The sequence below is a fragment of the Mustelus asterias genome, chromosome 2 (assembly GCF_964213995.1).
Source record: "Mustelus asterias chromosome 2, sMusAst1.hap1.1, whole genome shotgun sequence".
Lineage (NCBI taxonomy): Eukaryota > Metazoa > Chordata > Chondrichthyes > Carcharhiniformes > Triakidae > Mustelus > Mustelus asterias.
In genome coordinates, this window is record NC_135802.1 from 91,288,930 (window position 1) to 91,306,698 (window position 17,769).

A 17,769-nucleotide genomic window follows, 5' to 3' on the forward strand; every position below is an offset into this window, starting at 1 on the left:
CCAGGGGGGCCCACCATGCTTCACTGGACCAGAGTTCACCACCACAGAGTGGAACTTCTCCATCATATAAACAGTCATTACCTGGGGTTAATGACACAAAGGATGATTTCCCCCTGCGTAAAACTGGTGAGTCAAGATCTATGTTTACCCCTTTAGCTGTGAAAACCTTTTGGACCTGCAACAAATTGAGAAGAATTACCCATTTAATTTTGAATCAAGATAATAGCATGTTCACAGGATGACTCTGCTTGTATTGAGAAATATGTATCCATGTACTTTATTGAATATGTGAAGTAAAGCTTTTTATGATTTATTTTATATTGAACTTTGGTCATTACTGCCAACTTTTACCTTAAGAGTGAGGTTTTCTTTTAATAGACAACATTCCATACCAGGAACAGGAAATGATGGAAACTCTCAGCAGGCTTGACAGCATTTGTGAAGAGGATAGACAAAATGTATTGGGCATACACCCTTTATCTGAAAAAGGATCCGTACCCAAAGCATCTGGCCTGTTCTCTCCACTGTTGCTGGCTGACCGGCTGAGTATTTCTGATGGTCTCTGTTTGTGTTCCTGATTTCCTGTGGCTATAGTATTTTGTTTTTGACACTTAGAACTTAAGGAAAACTATGTTCTACTGGATTGTCACACAATTCTATCAGTTCTAAAGGAATATCCTGTTCTCTTTGTGATGCTTCACAGTTGCAGTGTATTTTTAGAAATCTTTTATACTTTAGACCTAGATGATGGAACGGCAACGTGGAAGAGCTATTTCTCAGAAGGAAAACAAAGGACCAATATTCTTAATTCCTCATTTTACTGGTGTTCCATTTTAAAGTGTACAGACCAGAATTATTCTTTTCCCCGTTTTACTGTTTTTTTTCATCTGGCTCAGCATACAATTCTCCCAAAGTGGCATCAGGGATAAATTAGTGCTTAAAGCGCGACATCACCATTCATGGTGTCACAAGAGGGAAGGTTTTATTAAAAATGATTGCCCTCAGACTAACTTTAATTAGGTCCAGCACAGCAGCAAATACAAGTGACTCTCTTTAGAGCATCGAGGGATTATGGGACAGTTCAGTTTAAGATACTTCTTTAGCATGACTTCACAGTTACTCTAGTAATATACGGCCCAAGTTCTGTAGTCCTAATACAGTAGTCTTAAGTCACTTTTTATTATCAAAAGCACACTGTGTGCTAAACAGATGAATAAAATGGATTTCACAATTTCCCCCGGTGACTCTACATGGCGTGATTCTCGGCCATTTAGACTACGATTATTTCAGCTTATGTCTCTGCTTCATGCCATTAGCTGATCTTAATCTGGCAGCCTTGGATCAGCCAGAGCTCCATCTTCTGATCATTGTGTAAAGACAGTTTAGGAAATGCATTTACAGTTTTGCTCCAAATATCCCACAGAGCAGGAAATCTTTGCTGCAGGTTAAAGCCCACGCTTTGGTTGTGATGGATCCCATTGTTACCAAACGTAAATTGCACACTTGGTACAAGGGGCTGAATTTTACACAAACCCCACTCCCTGCTCCAGGACTGGTTTGGCAGGTGAGCATAAAATTGAATGCAATGCCATGGGCCCAATTAATGGCCATTTAAGGGCTTCTTCCAGCCCTTGTCATAATCTTTCCCACAGTGGACAGAGGCTAGAGCCAAGTGTGAAGCCTGAAAAATCTTTCCTGCACCACCCCTGCATTTCTCATCACCCTCCTCCCCTCCCATGGCCCATCCAACTTGACTCCCCCTCACCGCCTAGGGGTTTGCAAGCCTACCCACAGAGGTACCACAGTCCCAGTACGCCCCCTCCCCCACCACCGCTTACCTTTGCATCTGGTTCTGGCGCCGATCTCCACTGGGGATTGAATGCAGTCCCAGCACTGGCCACTGCTCCTGATATCGCTGATGGGACCAGAGAACTGCTGGCCATTTGTTTGCCTGGCAGCTCTCAAATCAAGGTAGGACTTCCTCCGTAGATGGGGTTGGAAGATCCACCTCCAGTTAATCAATGGCCCCCTGACTGTTCAATAGTTGCGGAACAAGCTGTCAGAATGTGGATGGGCCTGCCCCTGACAGGGTAGAGGTGGCAGGGATCCAGCCAAGCGTAAAATCCTGGCCAAGATATAAAAAGCAAGACTCCTACAACCACTGTAATAGCAGTGCAGCTAAATAAATAACATTTCCTTCTACATTATCATTTTTAGTATCTTTTTTTGTATACAGCAGCAACCTTTAACTGTACTGAAGAATTTTTACTGATCACTCTGATTTTTTAAAAGTAATCTAATGAAGTTAGGGACAATTTTATAATATGAGCTGTAACCCCATCCTCCTTTGGAAGTTGATTATCTTGTGATAGCAGCTAATGAGGTAATTTTGACTTTGATAATGGCAAAGAACGTCAGGACAGGCGGCTGAATCAATGTTACCTGTTTTACACTTTCACCCAAAATCAAAATTACTCCCAAAATGTGCTGTAGCGATTCTCTCATATGCATTTAAAAACTAAATTCAAAAGGTGAGGTGGAGACCTTTTAGAAAGGATTTAAATTTACATAGCCCTATATCAAATCTCTCAAGACCTCTGAGTGTGTTTCACACTCAATAAATTGCTATGAAATATGTGGCAGTTCTCTTGTACACAGCAATCTCGTAATTAGTAATGAGGTTACTGGTCCATTAATGGTGTTATTTGAAGGGAGAATGAGGGCCAGGATACTGTGAGATTCTTTTGTTCTTCATAAGTTGCCGTTCAATCTTTAATAACCAGCTGAGGAATGGACGCGAGTAAAAGCAGATCAGGTCTTAGCTCAATGCCTCAGGCAAAAGATAGTGGGTGGAATTTTCCCAAAAACATTCTAAGTGCCGAATTTGCATAAAAACTGGAGTAAATCCCACTGCTTTTTTCAGCGGGATTTTCAAAATGAATCTCCCACACTCTGTGCATCACAGAGTGCCCTAGCGTGAATCTCATTGAAAAGCTGGGGGCGGGGCCTATTCCTGCTGGAGAGGCTGGCAGCATAGTGCTGAGCGGGCCAATGCGCATGCGCCAATCTGTCAGCGCCAAGATCGGCACATGCGCTGTAGCCCTGCACTGCCGGCCTCCTGATGGCTGGCCAGCCTCGGGATCCCACAATGCTGCCCCTCCGATTTCCCCTCCACCCCCGATCACTGGTGTCCCGGACTTCTCCAGGCCAGCCCCTCACTCCACCCAACCTGCCCCGATTACTGTCCTCCCTCCCTCTGCCTGCGATCCCAAATGCAGAGTGGCAGTGGGACCCCTCCACCCCCATCGATCGCTCCTTTGGGCCTCACTCACTTTGGTATTGCCTAATGGGCAGTGCCTCTTTGCCCCTTGGGCAGTGCCAGGGGGTCAGGCTGTTGGGGGGAGACACAAGTGGGCCTGGAGACTTCAGTCCTGCAATGCAAATCCCGAGTTAAATAGTTTATTCAGCTCTGCGCCAATTTCTGTTGGCCGGAGATGCGCGGAGGCCGTGGTGCCCAGCGGTAAGCCCGTTACCCGGCCTCCGCTGATGCCTCCCGGTGGCTGGGAGAATCGCCCCCCCGTACCTTTGGTAACTAGATCACTGTCCCATTAATATACTGGAGTGTCCACTCAATTTCTAGTGCTCAGGCACTGCTGAGGTGAGCATGCAACTAAGCCAAGCTGCAAGGGTGCTATGATGTGCATTTTAGGATTAATCATGCCATAAATGTACATGTTAATGACTCAGGCGAAGGTCTTCGCGCTGCAACTGCATTTTGGAAATAGGTGTGATTGAGAGAAATAATTTTCTGACTATCAAAATGGTCAGAACATCATGTGGTGTACATGTCCTGACTTCAGCAATGTGTTCTTGATCCACGAGACTCCCTACTGGGAGCAGAAAGTTGAAAATTTAACTGTAACTTTTCCATACAATGAGTAAACCAAATTTTAGCGGTGTTCAAATGTAATAAGGATTGTGTGCAACCGCAGTGGTTGTGCTTTAAGTTTATTATACAGCTTTAGAGGAGGCGATGATTAATGGAAAAGAAAAACATTTAGGGTAGCTTCCAGTCTGCTGGGGAATGAATCATCACATTTTAAAAATAGAATTATTTGTGTCATGTAATAATTTTCTCTTGTTGGCATTACTTAATCTGACAACTTCTGTACTGGAAAAAATTAGCATCATAACATACCATGTTGAATGTGAGTGAGTAACCATAAATAAGCATTAACTATCCAGAAACATAGGGGATCATTTTAAATCACACCTCCCCTCCCCAACAAAATGAATGGATTTGGGTTAGGTGAGAAATAAAAACATTTTACATTTCAAACCTGATCCCAACCCATCCACTTGTACTTTTGATGGAGGTGCTTCTTTTTTTTCATGGGATGTGGTTGTTGCTGGCAAGGTCAGCAGTTCTTGCTCATCTCTAATTGCTCTTGCGAAGGTGGTGGTGAGCCATCTTTTTGAGCTGCTGAAGTCTATCTGACGTAGATACGCCCACAGTGGTGTTAGGAAGGGAGTTCCAGTATGCTGGAGGGACACAATGCAGTTTCAAGGCAGGCTGATGTGTGGCTAGGAGGGTTTGGTAGACCGACAAACAATCCCTTCTTAGGGGGTAGGCAGGGTTGAAATATTTTAAGGTTTTGAAATAATTTTAACAGATTTTTATTTTTAACTAATTTTGGCTGGGTTTTTGAACATTGGGAATCTCAGTACATAAATGGAGGCAAGAAAGGCCTTATCTTTAAGGTAAACAAATTTACAGCACTGCTCGTGGGCCAAGAGGAGCAGTAGTGTATCCTCTGTACACCCTGTGTGCTCTGAGCCTCCCCGACACCAACTCCTTGTGAACTCTAATACCTCCATCCCAATTTCCGACTACCTCCACTGCCAAAGCTCATGTAAGTATTGGGGCTAAAGACTAAGTAGTCAGTTTTTTTATTCAGGCGTTCATATTCTTTTTTCAGTTGTTGTTGTGGGATAGTTAATTTCCAAAGTTCCCCATTTACTTGTATTCATTCTATATTTTCATACCCCCACCCATTTACAATCTCACTTCAGCCTAACATATACTTTCCAGCAAAGGTTACCAGATAATAATCAAGAGATTGAAAACTAGCTTAAAATATTAATCCAGAAACTCAGCTAGTATTCTGGGGACCTGGGTTCAAATTCTGCCATGGCAGATGGTGGAATTTGAATTCAATAATAAAAAAAATTTGGAATTAAAAACTTACTGATGACCATGAAGCCATTATTGGAAAAACACATCTAGTTCACGAAGGTCCTTTAGAGAAGGAAATCTACCATCCTTACCTAGTCTGGCCTACATGTGACTCCAGAGCCACAGCAATGTGGTTGACTTCAACTGCCCTCTAAGGGCAACTAGGGATGGGCAATAAATGCTGGCCAGCCAGTGACACCCATGTCCCATGAATAAATGAAAAAAAAAACAGTTTTGGTAAGTTATCCCTAAACTGGAGACATTGGCGGCGGGGGGGGGGGGGGGGGGATGGCATTTTCAATTATTAGTGGGGTATTTGGGGTAGCTGGAATGAGCCACAATATTTTCATGGTTCAGGAACAGCATTACTGGATGCAGGAAAGCGCCGGGGGCAATCTTCACCCTGCATTCACCATCAGAGGAAATGGCGATGCGGGCTAAAAATCCAGAGAGAATCGGAGTGATCACATTCCACAATTTGCCTTGCCCCTTGCTGGTGACATAATAAGGTTCATGCCCAGAAAGGGTGAGAACCTCATTTGAATACATTTGCATAATTATCAGGCTCCCCGCCATATATTGACTTTGCTGTATTTTCAAATCTCACTGACGTGACATCATGTTGGCAAGATTAACAACAGGTTCACCCAGATGTGAACTGTTGTGGGGGTCCGCCTGGGGATGCAAATGTGAGTATAGCCCCTGGGGGAGAGGGACATGGCCAGGCACTGCCCTGGCACAGGTTGGCACTGCCAGGTTCACATTGGACTTTAGAAGGAGCCTCATGGGGGATATGGGGGGTGGGGGGGAAAGAGGGAGATGGCAGGGATGACCGTGGGGGTTGGGGGGCGGTGGCGGGGGGTGGCATCGATCGCTTGATGTCAGTGTCCATAACCGGGGTCAGGGGGTGTTGTGGTGGTGGGGGGGCGGGGGGGGGGGGGGAGTGGGGAAGATGTTGACATTGATCAAAGAGTGGGGGGGAGCCCCTAGATCTCTGTGATAGGATGGGGGAGGTTATTCCTTAGTGTCATTGGGGCACCCCTATCTCAGTGCAGCCAGGCTTTAAGAACAAAGAACAAAGAAAATTACAGCACAGGAACAGGCCCGTTGGCCGTCCAAGCCTGCACCGACCATGCTGCCCAACTTAACTAAAATCCCTATCCTTCCGGGGACCATATCCCTCTATTCCCATCCTGTTCATGTATTTGTCAAGACACCCCTTAAAAGTCACTACCGTATCTGTTTCCACTACCTCCCCCGGCAACGAGTTCCAGGCACCCACCCCCCTCTGTGTAAAAAGAATTTGCCTTGCACATCCCCTTTAAACCTTGCCCCTCGCACCTTAAACCTGTGCCCCCTAGTAATTGACTCTTCCACCCTGGAAAAAGTTTCTGACTATCCACTCTGTCCATGCCTCTCATAATCTTGTAGGCTTCTATCAGGTCACCTCACAACCTCCGTCGTTCCAGTGAGAACAAACCAAGTTTCTCCAACCTCTCCTCATAGCTGATGTCCTCCATACCAGGCAACATCCTAGTAAATCTTTTCTGTACCCTCTCCAAAGCTTCCATATCCTTCTGGTAGTGTGGCGACCAGAATTGAACACTATATTCCAAGTGCGGCCTAACTAAGGTTCTATAAAGCTGCAACATGACTTGCCAATTTTTAAGCTCAATGTTCCGGCCGATGAAGGCAAGCATGCCGTATGCCTTCTTGACTACCTTCTCCACCTGCATTGCCACTTTCAGTGACCTGTGTATCTGTACACCCAGATCCCTTTGCGTATCAATTCTCTTTACTTGTATGTTTAGGCCCCACCCTCAAAATGACAGCATATCACAGCTTGGTATGGCTCCTGCTCTGACCAAGACCGCTGTCTTGGAAAAGCAGCCAGCAAAATCAAGGATCCCACCCACCCCAGACATACTCTTCCACCTTCTTCCATCAGGAAAAAGATACAAAAGTCTGAGATCACGTACCAACAGACACAAGAACAGCTTCTTCCCTGCTACCATCAAATTTTTGAATGGACCTACCTTATATTAAGCTGATCCTTCTCTACACCCTAACTATGACAGTAACACTATGTTCTGCACCCTCTCCTTTCCTTCTGCCCTATGCACTCTATGAATGGTATGTTTTGTCTGTATAGCGTGCAGAAAACAATACTTTTCACTGTCTCCCAATATATGTGACATTAAAAAATCAAATCAAATCAATACACATGCTCCCCTGGGTTTTTTGACAAGCTGTCATAAGATCTGGAGAAAAAACCTGCCTGTTTCTCTGGAAAGAAACGCATCGGTTTTCATTCAGATCTTGACACTTCCCATTTTTTTAGTGAGATTCCGCCCTCTGTGTTTTTCTGGCATGACCTTCAACTGTCCCCAAATAGACTGATGGTTGGACAACTCACTGGCTGGTGCAAAAGGCTGGGGGCAGCTAGTGGCACAGTGGTTAGCACTGGTGCCCCAGTGCCAGGGAGTCCGGTACGATTTCCGGTTTGTGTCAGTCTGTGCGGAGTCTGCACGTTCTCCCCGTGTCTGCGTGGGTTTAATTTGGGTACTCCAGTTTCCTCCCACAGTCCAAAAGACATGCTGGTTAGGTGCATTGGCCATGCTAAATTCTCCCTCAGTGTACCCGAACAGGCGCCGGAGTGTGGCGACTAGGGGATTTTCATAGTAACTTCACTGCAGTGTTACTTGTGACATAAATAAAAGGGTGAACTGTGCATGACATTTTACCTTCTTCCCTTATTAACATAAGTGCAATTTTCCTGCTGCTGCTGCCTGTACAGGTCAAACTCCAATCCAGATCCCACTTGCACTTACCAGGAAAATTCGAAGAAAGTCCTGGAAATTTCTGCAGCTACTGATCTGCTCAAACCCCACCCTCACCTCCCACTTGCTGTTCCCCATATAACCATTATTCTCTCTCACCCTCGACATTCCCCTGATAAACCTTTCATCCCCGCTCCCTTAAGTCCCAAGTGATACAGACTGAAATACATACGGGGGTCAGCTAGTTTAGCTATTGATCATTAGATCTGACTTGACCATGTAAAGCACTGTCAGATCCTGCTCTCCCCAGCCACTATTCCAGAAATTTGCTCTTTAACATTATCCTGTTCTGTCCCTGCCTCAGCTCACCTGCTGTTAACACCATCATTCATGTCCTTGTTGCTTCAAAGCTTGAGTATTCCATGTGGAATTCACGGTTCCATCTCTTTAAAAAAATCATCCATGCGATTTGGTCAAGGCCAACATGTATTGCCATTCCTAATTGCATTTGGGAAGCTGACAAACTGCCTTCTTGAACTACTGTAGTCTCATGTAGTGCAGGTACATCCGCAGTGCTGCAAAAGAGGAAATTCTAGGATTTTGACCAGCCTCTGTGATGGAATGGTGATATATTTCTGAATCAGGACAGTGGGAGATTTGGGGACAGGGGCTTGCAGGTAGCAGTGTTGCCATGTGGCTGCTGCCTTTGCTCATCTGAGTGGTAGAGGTCGCAGGTTTGGAAGGTGCTGTCAGAGGGGAGTAGCTGAGATGTGACCTTGTTTATGATGCACATTGTTGCAGCGGTGGTGGAGGGAATGAGTGTTTAAGGTGGTGAATGAGTACCAGTTGAGTAGACAGCAGCTTTGTCCTGAATGGTGTCGAGCTTCTAATGTTTTTGGAAATGCACACACCCTGGCACATGGGAGGTGTTCCTTCATTCGCCTGACTTATGCCCTGTATTTAATGGACAAGCTTTGGGGAATCTGAAGGTGAGTTATTCATCACAAAATTTCCAGCTTCTGACCTGCTCCTTCAGCCACAATGTTTCTGTATGTATGTATGTATTTATATTACCCCCCCCCCCCACTCCCAATAAGCTTAACACAGCCAAAACTCTGCTGTGTGTACCCTAGCTCATACCAACTCCCATTCGCCCATCACGACCCGACATTGGCTCCAAATTAAAACAACACCTCGATTTTAAAATTCTAATCTTTGTTTTCAAAATCTTTCATGGTCTCATCTCTTTTTATCTCCTCCAGCCCCACAACCCTCAGATCTCTGAACTCCTCTAATTCTGGACTTTTGTGCATCTTTGATGTTAATTGCCCTAACATTGGCAACCATGCCTTCAGCTGTAGGCCCCAAGCTCTGGAATTCCCTTCTGAATCTTCTCTGCCTTTCTGACTCACTTTCTTCCTTTAAGTCACTCCTTAAAACCTACCTCCTATTTAATAACTGTGTAAAAAGAATTATATAAATGCAGCTTCTTGTTATAAAAAGGGAACCAAATAATCGTGGGTTGTCCGACTGATTTGAAAGTTGCCCTGTCATTTTTGGAGTCAAACTGATGTGGCAGGATGATAAAATGCCGCCTTCATAATTAGTCAAAAATGTCAGTCAAATTAGAAATCAAAAGTGTCAGGGGGATCTCCCGGCAAACTGACAATTCTCACACTTGCAGAAGAAAGAGAAGCAGTTCACATCAAGTTCTTCCGATAAGACAGGTGTAAAGATCACGGATGATTAATTGTTAGCAGAGAGCAATGCGGCAATCAATATTAACTGCTTCTATAACTTGGGTAGACTTGGCATCTGCTGCGCTGTACTCGTCACTATGGCTAGCTCCGTCTTAAATGACGTGCATCTGCTTAATTAAATTATTTTTTTTTGACAGGGGCTGCCTTCAGGTAATTGACATGAAGAGGGATGAATCATTTCCTTTTGGAATCTGCAAACCACTTTGTGTATTCCGCACCATCACATCTTTTACAAACTGGCACCATACAATAGTAGCAACTTGCATTTAAATATCACCTTTAGCATGGCAAAACATCACAGTAAGCCCAGAAATGTTGAAGCTTTGTAGGGATGGAGGAGGGTAAAGAGATGGGGCGGGGGGTATGAGGTGATGGATGTGTTTGAAAATGAAGATAAGTATTCTAAAACTGAGGCATTGTTCGACTATCAAGATCACCAAGCACTGGGGTGAAGGGTGAATGGGACTTTGTCCGATTTAGGAAGCAGTGTTTTGGATAAGTGCAAGTTTAAGTTGGGTGGTACATTGGAATAATCAGATCCCGAGATAACAGCTGGCTTGGATGACAGTTATAACAGCAATCGAGCTGAGGCAAGGACAGAATCAGGTGATGTTATGGGAGTGGAAATAGGTGCCTCTTGGTGATGAAGTGGATCATGTGATCAGAAGCTCATCTCTGGGTCAAAAATGACACCAAGATTGCCAATAGTCTGATTCCGCGTCAGACATTTGCCAGCGAGAAGGATGGAGTCGGCAGTTAGCTAATAGTTTGTACCAAAGACTGAAAAATATAGCTTCAGTCTTCCCATTATCTATTTGGAAGAAACTTCTGCTTATCCAGAACTGAATGTTGGACATATAAGTGTGATGGGTCAGACAGTGGCAGAGGTGTGAGAAGTTGTGTTGAGCCAGAGCTAGATGTCGGCAGCGTACGTGTGGAATCTGATGATGGTGTCCAAGCAGAACACGTGGCTGCGAGATAGGAGGGAGACATGGACAGATCCTTGGGGGACTCTAAGTTACGATGCAGAAGAGGGAAGAGAAGCCATTCCAAATGATTGCCTGATTATGACTGGAAACACAAATTGGCAAATGGGTAAGACTGAAACTAGCTTGAAATTTCCAATAAAGATTATTTGCAAAGATAAGTTTGCCTAACCTGCGCTTCCTGTGGAGAGCTGTGCCCAAAACAAGCTGAAGCAAGAGAATTAGGGCTGCAAAGAATTTGTGCCATCTCCAATCCGTAATTCCATCAGGGCAGTTCATGAGCATAATATCGATGTGCATTTTATTACATATGCTAAGCATTTAGCTCATGAAATAATGATTCTTAAGAATTGAAAATATTCTCTGGATCCATTAACAGTTAGAAATTTGAAACACCAGGCTTGTCTAATCCATTGTGGTGAATATTAGCCACAAAAATAAGTGGATTAGGGTTGAGTGAAATGTAAAATTTATAAAATCTCAAATCTGACCTCAAAATGCCACCAACTCGCCCACTTCCTGGTTTAACACAGATGGAGTTGGGGGGAGGAGTTGCGGGTGGGAGAGGGTAGGCAGCCAACCCATTCCCAGGAGGTGAGTTGGTCATTTAAATATAATCATGACACCGGCACCTTTAGATTTGATCCATTTTATAGCTTTAAGCCATGACCAGTTGAGTTGTCCAGGCCTCGGGGAAACACAACAGCTCAAGGGAGGCAAGGGCATAATCATGGTTAGCATAAGTGCTCTTTAGGCATTGCTCATCAGCTAATAGGAACAGGAGTGCTTCCTTCAGCTCCCAAAGCTCACCTGCTTTCTTGCAATCAGCTCTTCCTCCACATCGGACAGATTGCGCCACCCCCCCCACCATGTTGAAAGAGCTCCCCTGCAATCTATCAGGGCTAAGCCTCCAGGATCAGATATTGGAGCCCCTCATGATCTGATTAGCAATTGCAGGCTCTTGCCTGTGGCAGTGGCCTTCTCTGGGGCACTGGAATATTGCCATATCCCACTCCAGTTTGGAAAAGTCACCTGTCAATGTCGGGAGATTGTCTCGGTTGACTTTTTAAAATCATTCTAAAGCACTCCTCTACTTGACACGCAGTTCCCCACAGCCCCAGTCTGCCTCGACTTTGAATGTTAGATCTATTCTTATAATTTATGCACTGCTATCTATATAACTCAGCTATTCCTTAAATCAAATATTTTAACTACTTCTTGGATAGAGACATTTCTCCTAGTTCTCTCCACCGTCTTAGTGGCAATTTAACACCAAACCCAGAGGTAATTATCTTCCCTGCACAATCTGACAAGATCCTTCATAATAGTAAGAAGCATAATATTAAAATCCAATCCCCCCTTTCTTGTACTTTGTTTCAATGGAAATTGTCACATGTATAATTTTTGAGTCCTGATAACTTTCTGGTGAACATACACTGTATATTTTCTATTGCTTTAATACCTTTCTGTAATGAGGTATCGCAATTGCACAAAGTACTCTAATTGAAACCTAACCATTGCTTGAATTTACATGTGATCAGTTGACTAATCTTCGACTCAGTGTCTCAGTTATAAACCTCCGGTTCCATTGACTTTTTAATGAATTTATTAGCCCGGTCTTGAAGTTTGAAGGAATTATATATATTCTCCCCAAGGTCCCTTTCTTCTTCCTTATGTCCACTATCTTACCATTAAATAAGCATTCCAATTCTTAGCATTTCCTGCCAAAATTGATTATCTTGCATTCCTCCACATTAATTTGCTTCCGCCACCTGGAATTTGGTGGGTTCGAGGTGACTTGAGATCAGATTTGAGATTTGATGAAATTAAAAAAAAATTGAATCCACCCATGTTGGGGTTTAAAATTCACCTTTGTTTTTATCTATATCTTGCAAACTCTTTTGGAAGTGCGAGTGTGTGGACTTCAGCTCAGGGCAGGGCATGACTTGGCTTTGATCATGATTGAACAGTTTTCCAACGCTCATTGTAACTCAAGCACAGCATCAATTATTTTCCTTTCATTTCTTCATCTATATGTTGGAACAATTAAACAAATAAAAGCATTATTGCATAGAAATGATGAAAGTGACAGGTTTAAATGGTGTCTACATTTTTATATTTCAACTCAAATATTAGTATTATACATATTTAAGTGATGTTGTAAATCAACACAGTAGTTTTGAAAATGGATGATGACTGTGTAGCTTGAGGCAACATTTGAAAATTAATTTCATACCTGTCCAAATACTATGATTACATTAAACGAATACATATTTATTTTAAAATCAATGTGATGTTGTGCTTTATGTATAAAAAAGTATTAGAGCAATTCGATTAGGACTGTCATCTTTTGGAATTTTCTCTTCCTCTTGCCCCCAGTCCAGCATAATCATTGTGGAGGGGTTAACCTAGAGGTGGGAAAATAGTCAACTTCTGTTACTAAAAGATCATGAGATCTGGAAAACCTTCCTGATTGCAACTTAATCTTAACAAGATTTTAATTCCCTTCAGGGTTTTAAAGGCATAAAGAGAATAATGGGGATGTTTGTTTAAAAGCTGAGGTTCACTGTGGAAGTTTAAAAAAATGTCAAAAATGGCACAAACCATAATAAAAATGTCTGGGCTCTTTAGTACCCGATTTTTCTGCACCTCTGTAATGGCTCCCATGATGCGCATGAACAGTTCTGGTGCTAGCTGCCCTTCCATGGCCCCATTGTCATTTTAGTGAAGATGTTAGGGCTTTGCCAGTGAGTAACTGCTGAAGGTATGGAGAGCAGGCCGATTGTGACATTAGCCTGTGTATAACACTGATTGGATTCCAACCTGATTCTGCGCAGTCTAATATGCATTCATCAGTAGGAAGGGGCCCTCATAAGCACTAACTTTCAGGTTAGTTACTGCTTGATTTCTGCTGGCTCTTGTTGAATTATTGAAGTGCTTTGGTGGGCTTCCAGAATTGCTTAAAGTTGTTGACGTCCACAGGGAGTACTGTGGCACATGCTGTAGGACTTTGTCTGATTTCAATGATATTGCAATGATATTCTGGAGTCCAGAACCAGGGGTCGATCACTGTCCGAGGATTCAGGGTAGACCATTTAGGATGGAGGTGAGGATACATTTCTTCACCCAAAGAGTGGTGAGCCTGTGGAATTCATTACCACAGGAAGTAGTTGATGCCAAAACATTGACTGTATTCAAGAGGTGGCTAGATATAGCACTTGGGTGAATGGAATCAAAGGTTATGGGGAGAAAACAGGATTAGGCTATTGAGCTGGATGATCAGCCATGATCGTAATGAATGGCAGAGGAGGCTCGAAGGGCCAAATGGCCTCCTCCTGCTCCTATCTTCGAGGTTTCTATGCTTTAACCACTTGCTCCCAAAAGTGGACTTCAGCATGAACGGGCAAATGAGGCAACATGAGTAGGTCAAGCTGCTGGAAGAGGGGGTGGAGGAAGGGGAAAAGGGCACTCAGCAAGAGGCCTTATCTACCCACAGTGTTCAGGAAGCAATTCTCCAGCCCTCAAGTTCAGCAAAAAATGCTGTGTTAAACATTTCCGCTTTACTAAGGACAAGGCCAGCTGCTGAAACCACAACTGCAATGTTAGGATGGCAGGATGAGAATGCCTTTGCCAGTGGCTGTGAAGGTGACCTTGGCGATGGAATCAGTGTTGGGTTCTTTCCAGACTGGAGCAGGCAATATTTGCAATATCTCCCAATTCACTATTCACTGACCTATAAGGGATGTCACTGAGGTTCTCTATTTGAAGAGAGTTGAATATGTTTGATTCTTTCTTGCCAGAGAGAAGCAGGCATAGCTAGCATATGACTTTTGATGACTGCATACTTCCCCCTTTCATGTAGGGTTTGGTTGACCGCACGCACATCACTTTGCAGATACTGCATATCAGCTCTGAACTTTACCGTAACCAAATATCCAGCCGGTGTGTGACCATACACACCATATCATGCAGGCTCCTGACAGCATCGTGATGCCTTTTCTGATGCTCGGGACAAGGATGTCTTACAGCGGCTGCAGAATATTCTGAAAAGGGAGGGTGAACAGCCAGTGGTCGTAGTACACGTTGGTACAAACGACATATGTAAAAAAAAGGGATGAGTTGCTAAAAGCAGAATATATGGAGCTAGGAAGCAAGCTGAAAAGTAGGATCTCAAAGGTAGTGATCTCAGGTTTACTACCTGTGCCACGTGCTAGTCAGAGTAGAAACAGCAGGATACCTAGGATGAATACGTGGCTGAAAAGATGGTGTGAGGGGGAGGGTCTCAGTTTCCTAGGGCATTGGGACCGGTTCAGGGGAGGTGGGACCTGTACAAACTGGACAGGTTACACCTGGGCAGGGTCAGGACTGATGTCCTGGTTGTGGCGGGGGGGGGGGGGGGGGGGGGGCTGGGGAGGGGGGGGGGGGGGGGGGGGGAGCTGGGGGGGCTGCGGGGGGCGGTGGGGTACTTGTTAGTGTGGTTGGGGAGGGTGTAAATATGGCAGGGTGATGGGAACCTTTGGAAGGATTCAGAACAGGGATAATTGAAGAACAAGAGGAAAAGACAGTAAGGAGAATAAGGGAAGTGATAGGCAGAGAAATAAAGGGCCAGAGTCAGATAAGGACTGAGTTTTTTTTAAAAATTGTAGAAAAGGGAAAAAAAAATGTTCAAAGTGCCCACCTTAAGATTTTGTACCTGAATGCTCAGAGCACTCAAAATAAAATGACAAAATGGATTAATTAGTTGCACAGATAGATGTAAAGGGGTATCATATAGTTGGCATTATGGAGACGTGACTCCAAGGTGAGCAAGGATGGGAAATAAACATTGAGAGCTATTCAGTGTTTAGGGAGGACAGAAGGCAAGGAAAAGGTGCTGGAGTTGCATTGTTGATTAAAAGCGATGTTGATATGATATTGAGGAAAAATATCAGCATAGGTGATGTCGAATCTGTATGGGTCGAGTTAAGAAACAACAAGGGACAAAAAACATTGGTGGGGGTGGTATACAGACCACCCAACTGTGGCGGTAATGTTGGGAAAAGCATTAGACAGGAAATGATAGATGCATGTGTTAAAGGAACATCTGTGATTATGGGCGTCTTTAATCTGCATATAGATTGGGAGAGTCAAATTAGTCACAGTGCAATAGAGCAGGGATTTCTGGAATGCATACGGGATGGTTTTCTGGAGCAATACATTGAGGAACCAACAAGGGAACACGCCATATTGGACTGGGTGTTGTGTAATGAGAAATAATTAGTTGGCAATCTAGTTGTAAGAGAACTCTTGGGAATGAATGACCATAATATGGTAGAATTCTTTGTCAAGGTGGATAATAATGTAGTTGATTCTAAGACCAGGGTCCTGAATCTCAATAAAGGTAACTATGATGGTATAGAACATATAACATAGAAATAATACAGCACAAACAGGCCCTTCGGCCCACAAGTTGCGCCGGTCATGTCCCTACCTACCTAGGCTTATATAAAGGCTTACCTATAACCCTCAATCCTATTAAGTCCCATGTACTCATCCAGAAGTCTCTTAAAAGACCCTATCGAGTTTGCCTCCACCACCACTGATGGCAGCCGATCCCACTCACCCACCACCCTCTGAGTGAAAAACTTACCCCTGACATCTCCTCCGTACCTACTCCCCAGCACCTTAAACCTGTATCCTCTCGGAGCAGCCATTTCAGCCCTGGGAAAAAGCCTCCGAGAATCCACTCGATCTCTACCTCTCAACATCTTGTACTCCTCCACCAGGTCAACTCTCATCCTTCGTCTCTCCAAGGAGAAAAGACCGAGCTCCCTCAACCTATCCTCGTAAGGCATGCCAACCAATCCAGGCAACATCCTTGTAAATCTTCTCTGCACCCTTTCAATCATTTCCACATCCCTCCTGTAATGAGCCAACCAGAACTGAGCACAGTACTCCAAGTGGGGTCTGACGAGGGTCTTATAAAGCTGCATCATTATCTCCCGACTCCTAAACTCAATCCCTCGATTGATGAAGGCCAGCACACCATACGCCTTCTTAACCACCTCCTCTACCTGCGAGGCCGATTTAAGAGTCCTATGGACCCGGACCCCAAGGTCCTTCTGATCCTCTACACTGCTAAGAGTCTTACCCTTGATATTATACTCCTTCATCCCATTTGACCTGCTAAAATGGACCACTACACATTTATCCGGGTTGAAATCCATCTGCCACTTTTCCGCCCAGTCTTGCATCCTATCTATGTCCCGCTGCAGCTTCTGACATCCCTCCAACCTATCCACAACACCACCAACCTTCGTGTCGTCGGTAAACTTACCAACCCATCCCTCCACTTCCTCATCCAGGTCATTTGTGAAAATGACAAACAGCAAGGGTCCAGAACAGATCCCTGGGGCACTCCACTGGTGACCAACCTCCATTCAGAAAAAGACCCATCTACAACCACTCTCTGCCTTCTGCAGGCAAGTCAGTTCTGGATCCACAAGGCAACAGCCCCTTGGATCCCATGCCCTCTCACTTTCTCGAGAAGTCTTGCATGGGGGACCTTATCGAATGCCTTGCTGAAGTCCATGTAAACCACATCTACCGCTTTTCCTTTGTCAATGTGTTTAGTCACATTTTCAAAGAACTCCACCAGGCTCATAAGGCACGATTTGCCGTTGACAAAGCCGGGCTGACTACGTTTGAGCATACTAAACTTCTCTAAATGTTCATAAATCCTGTCCCTCAGGATCTTCTCCATCAACTTACCAACTACTGAGGTTAGACTCACCGGTCGGTAATTTCCTGGGCTATCCCTATTCCCTTTCTTGAATATAGGAACCACATCCGCAATCCTCCGGAACCTCTCCCATCTCCATCGACGATGCAAAGATCATCGCCAGAGGCTCTGCAATCTCTTCCCTCGCCTCCCACAGTAGCCTGAGGTACATCCCATCCGGCCCCAGCGACTTATCTATCTTGATGCTATTCAAAATTTCCAACACATCCTCTTTCTTAATGTCCAC

General features: G+C 44.4%; 1 protein-coding gene across 2 annotated transcripts in view; it reads left to right on the plus strand.

Moving 5' to 3' along the window:
* Positions 1-17,769, plus strand: part of LOC144509624 (histone deacetylase 9) — a 728,394-nt gene that overhangs the window by 383,877 nt on the left and 326,748 nt on the right. For both annotated transcript variants that reach the window (XM_078238446.1, XM_078238445.1), the window contains one exon: positions 5-126. In XM_078238446.1, coding sequence (XP_078094572.1) covers positions 5-126 — 122 coding nt within the window. The remainder of the gene's footprint in view (positions 1-4; positions 127-17,769) is intronic.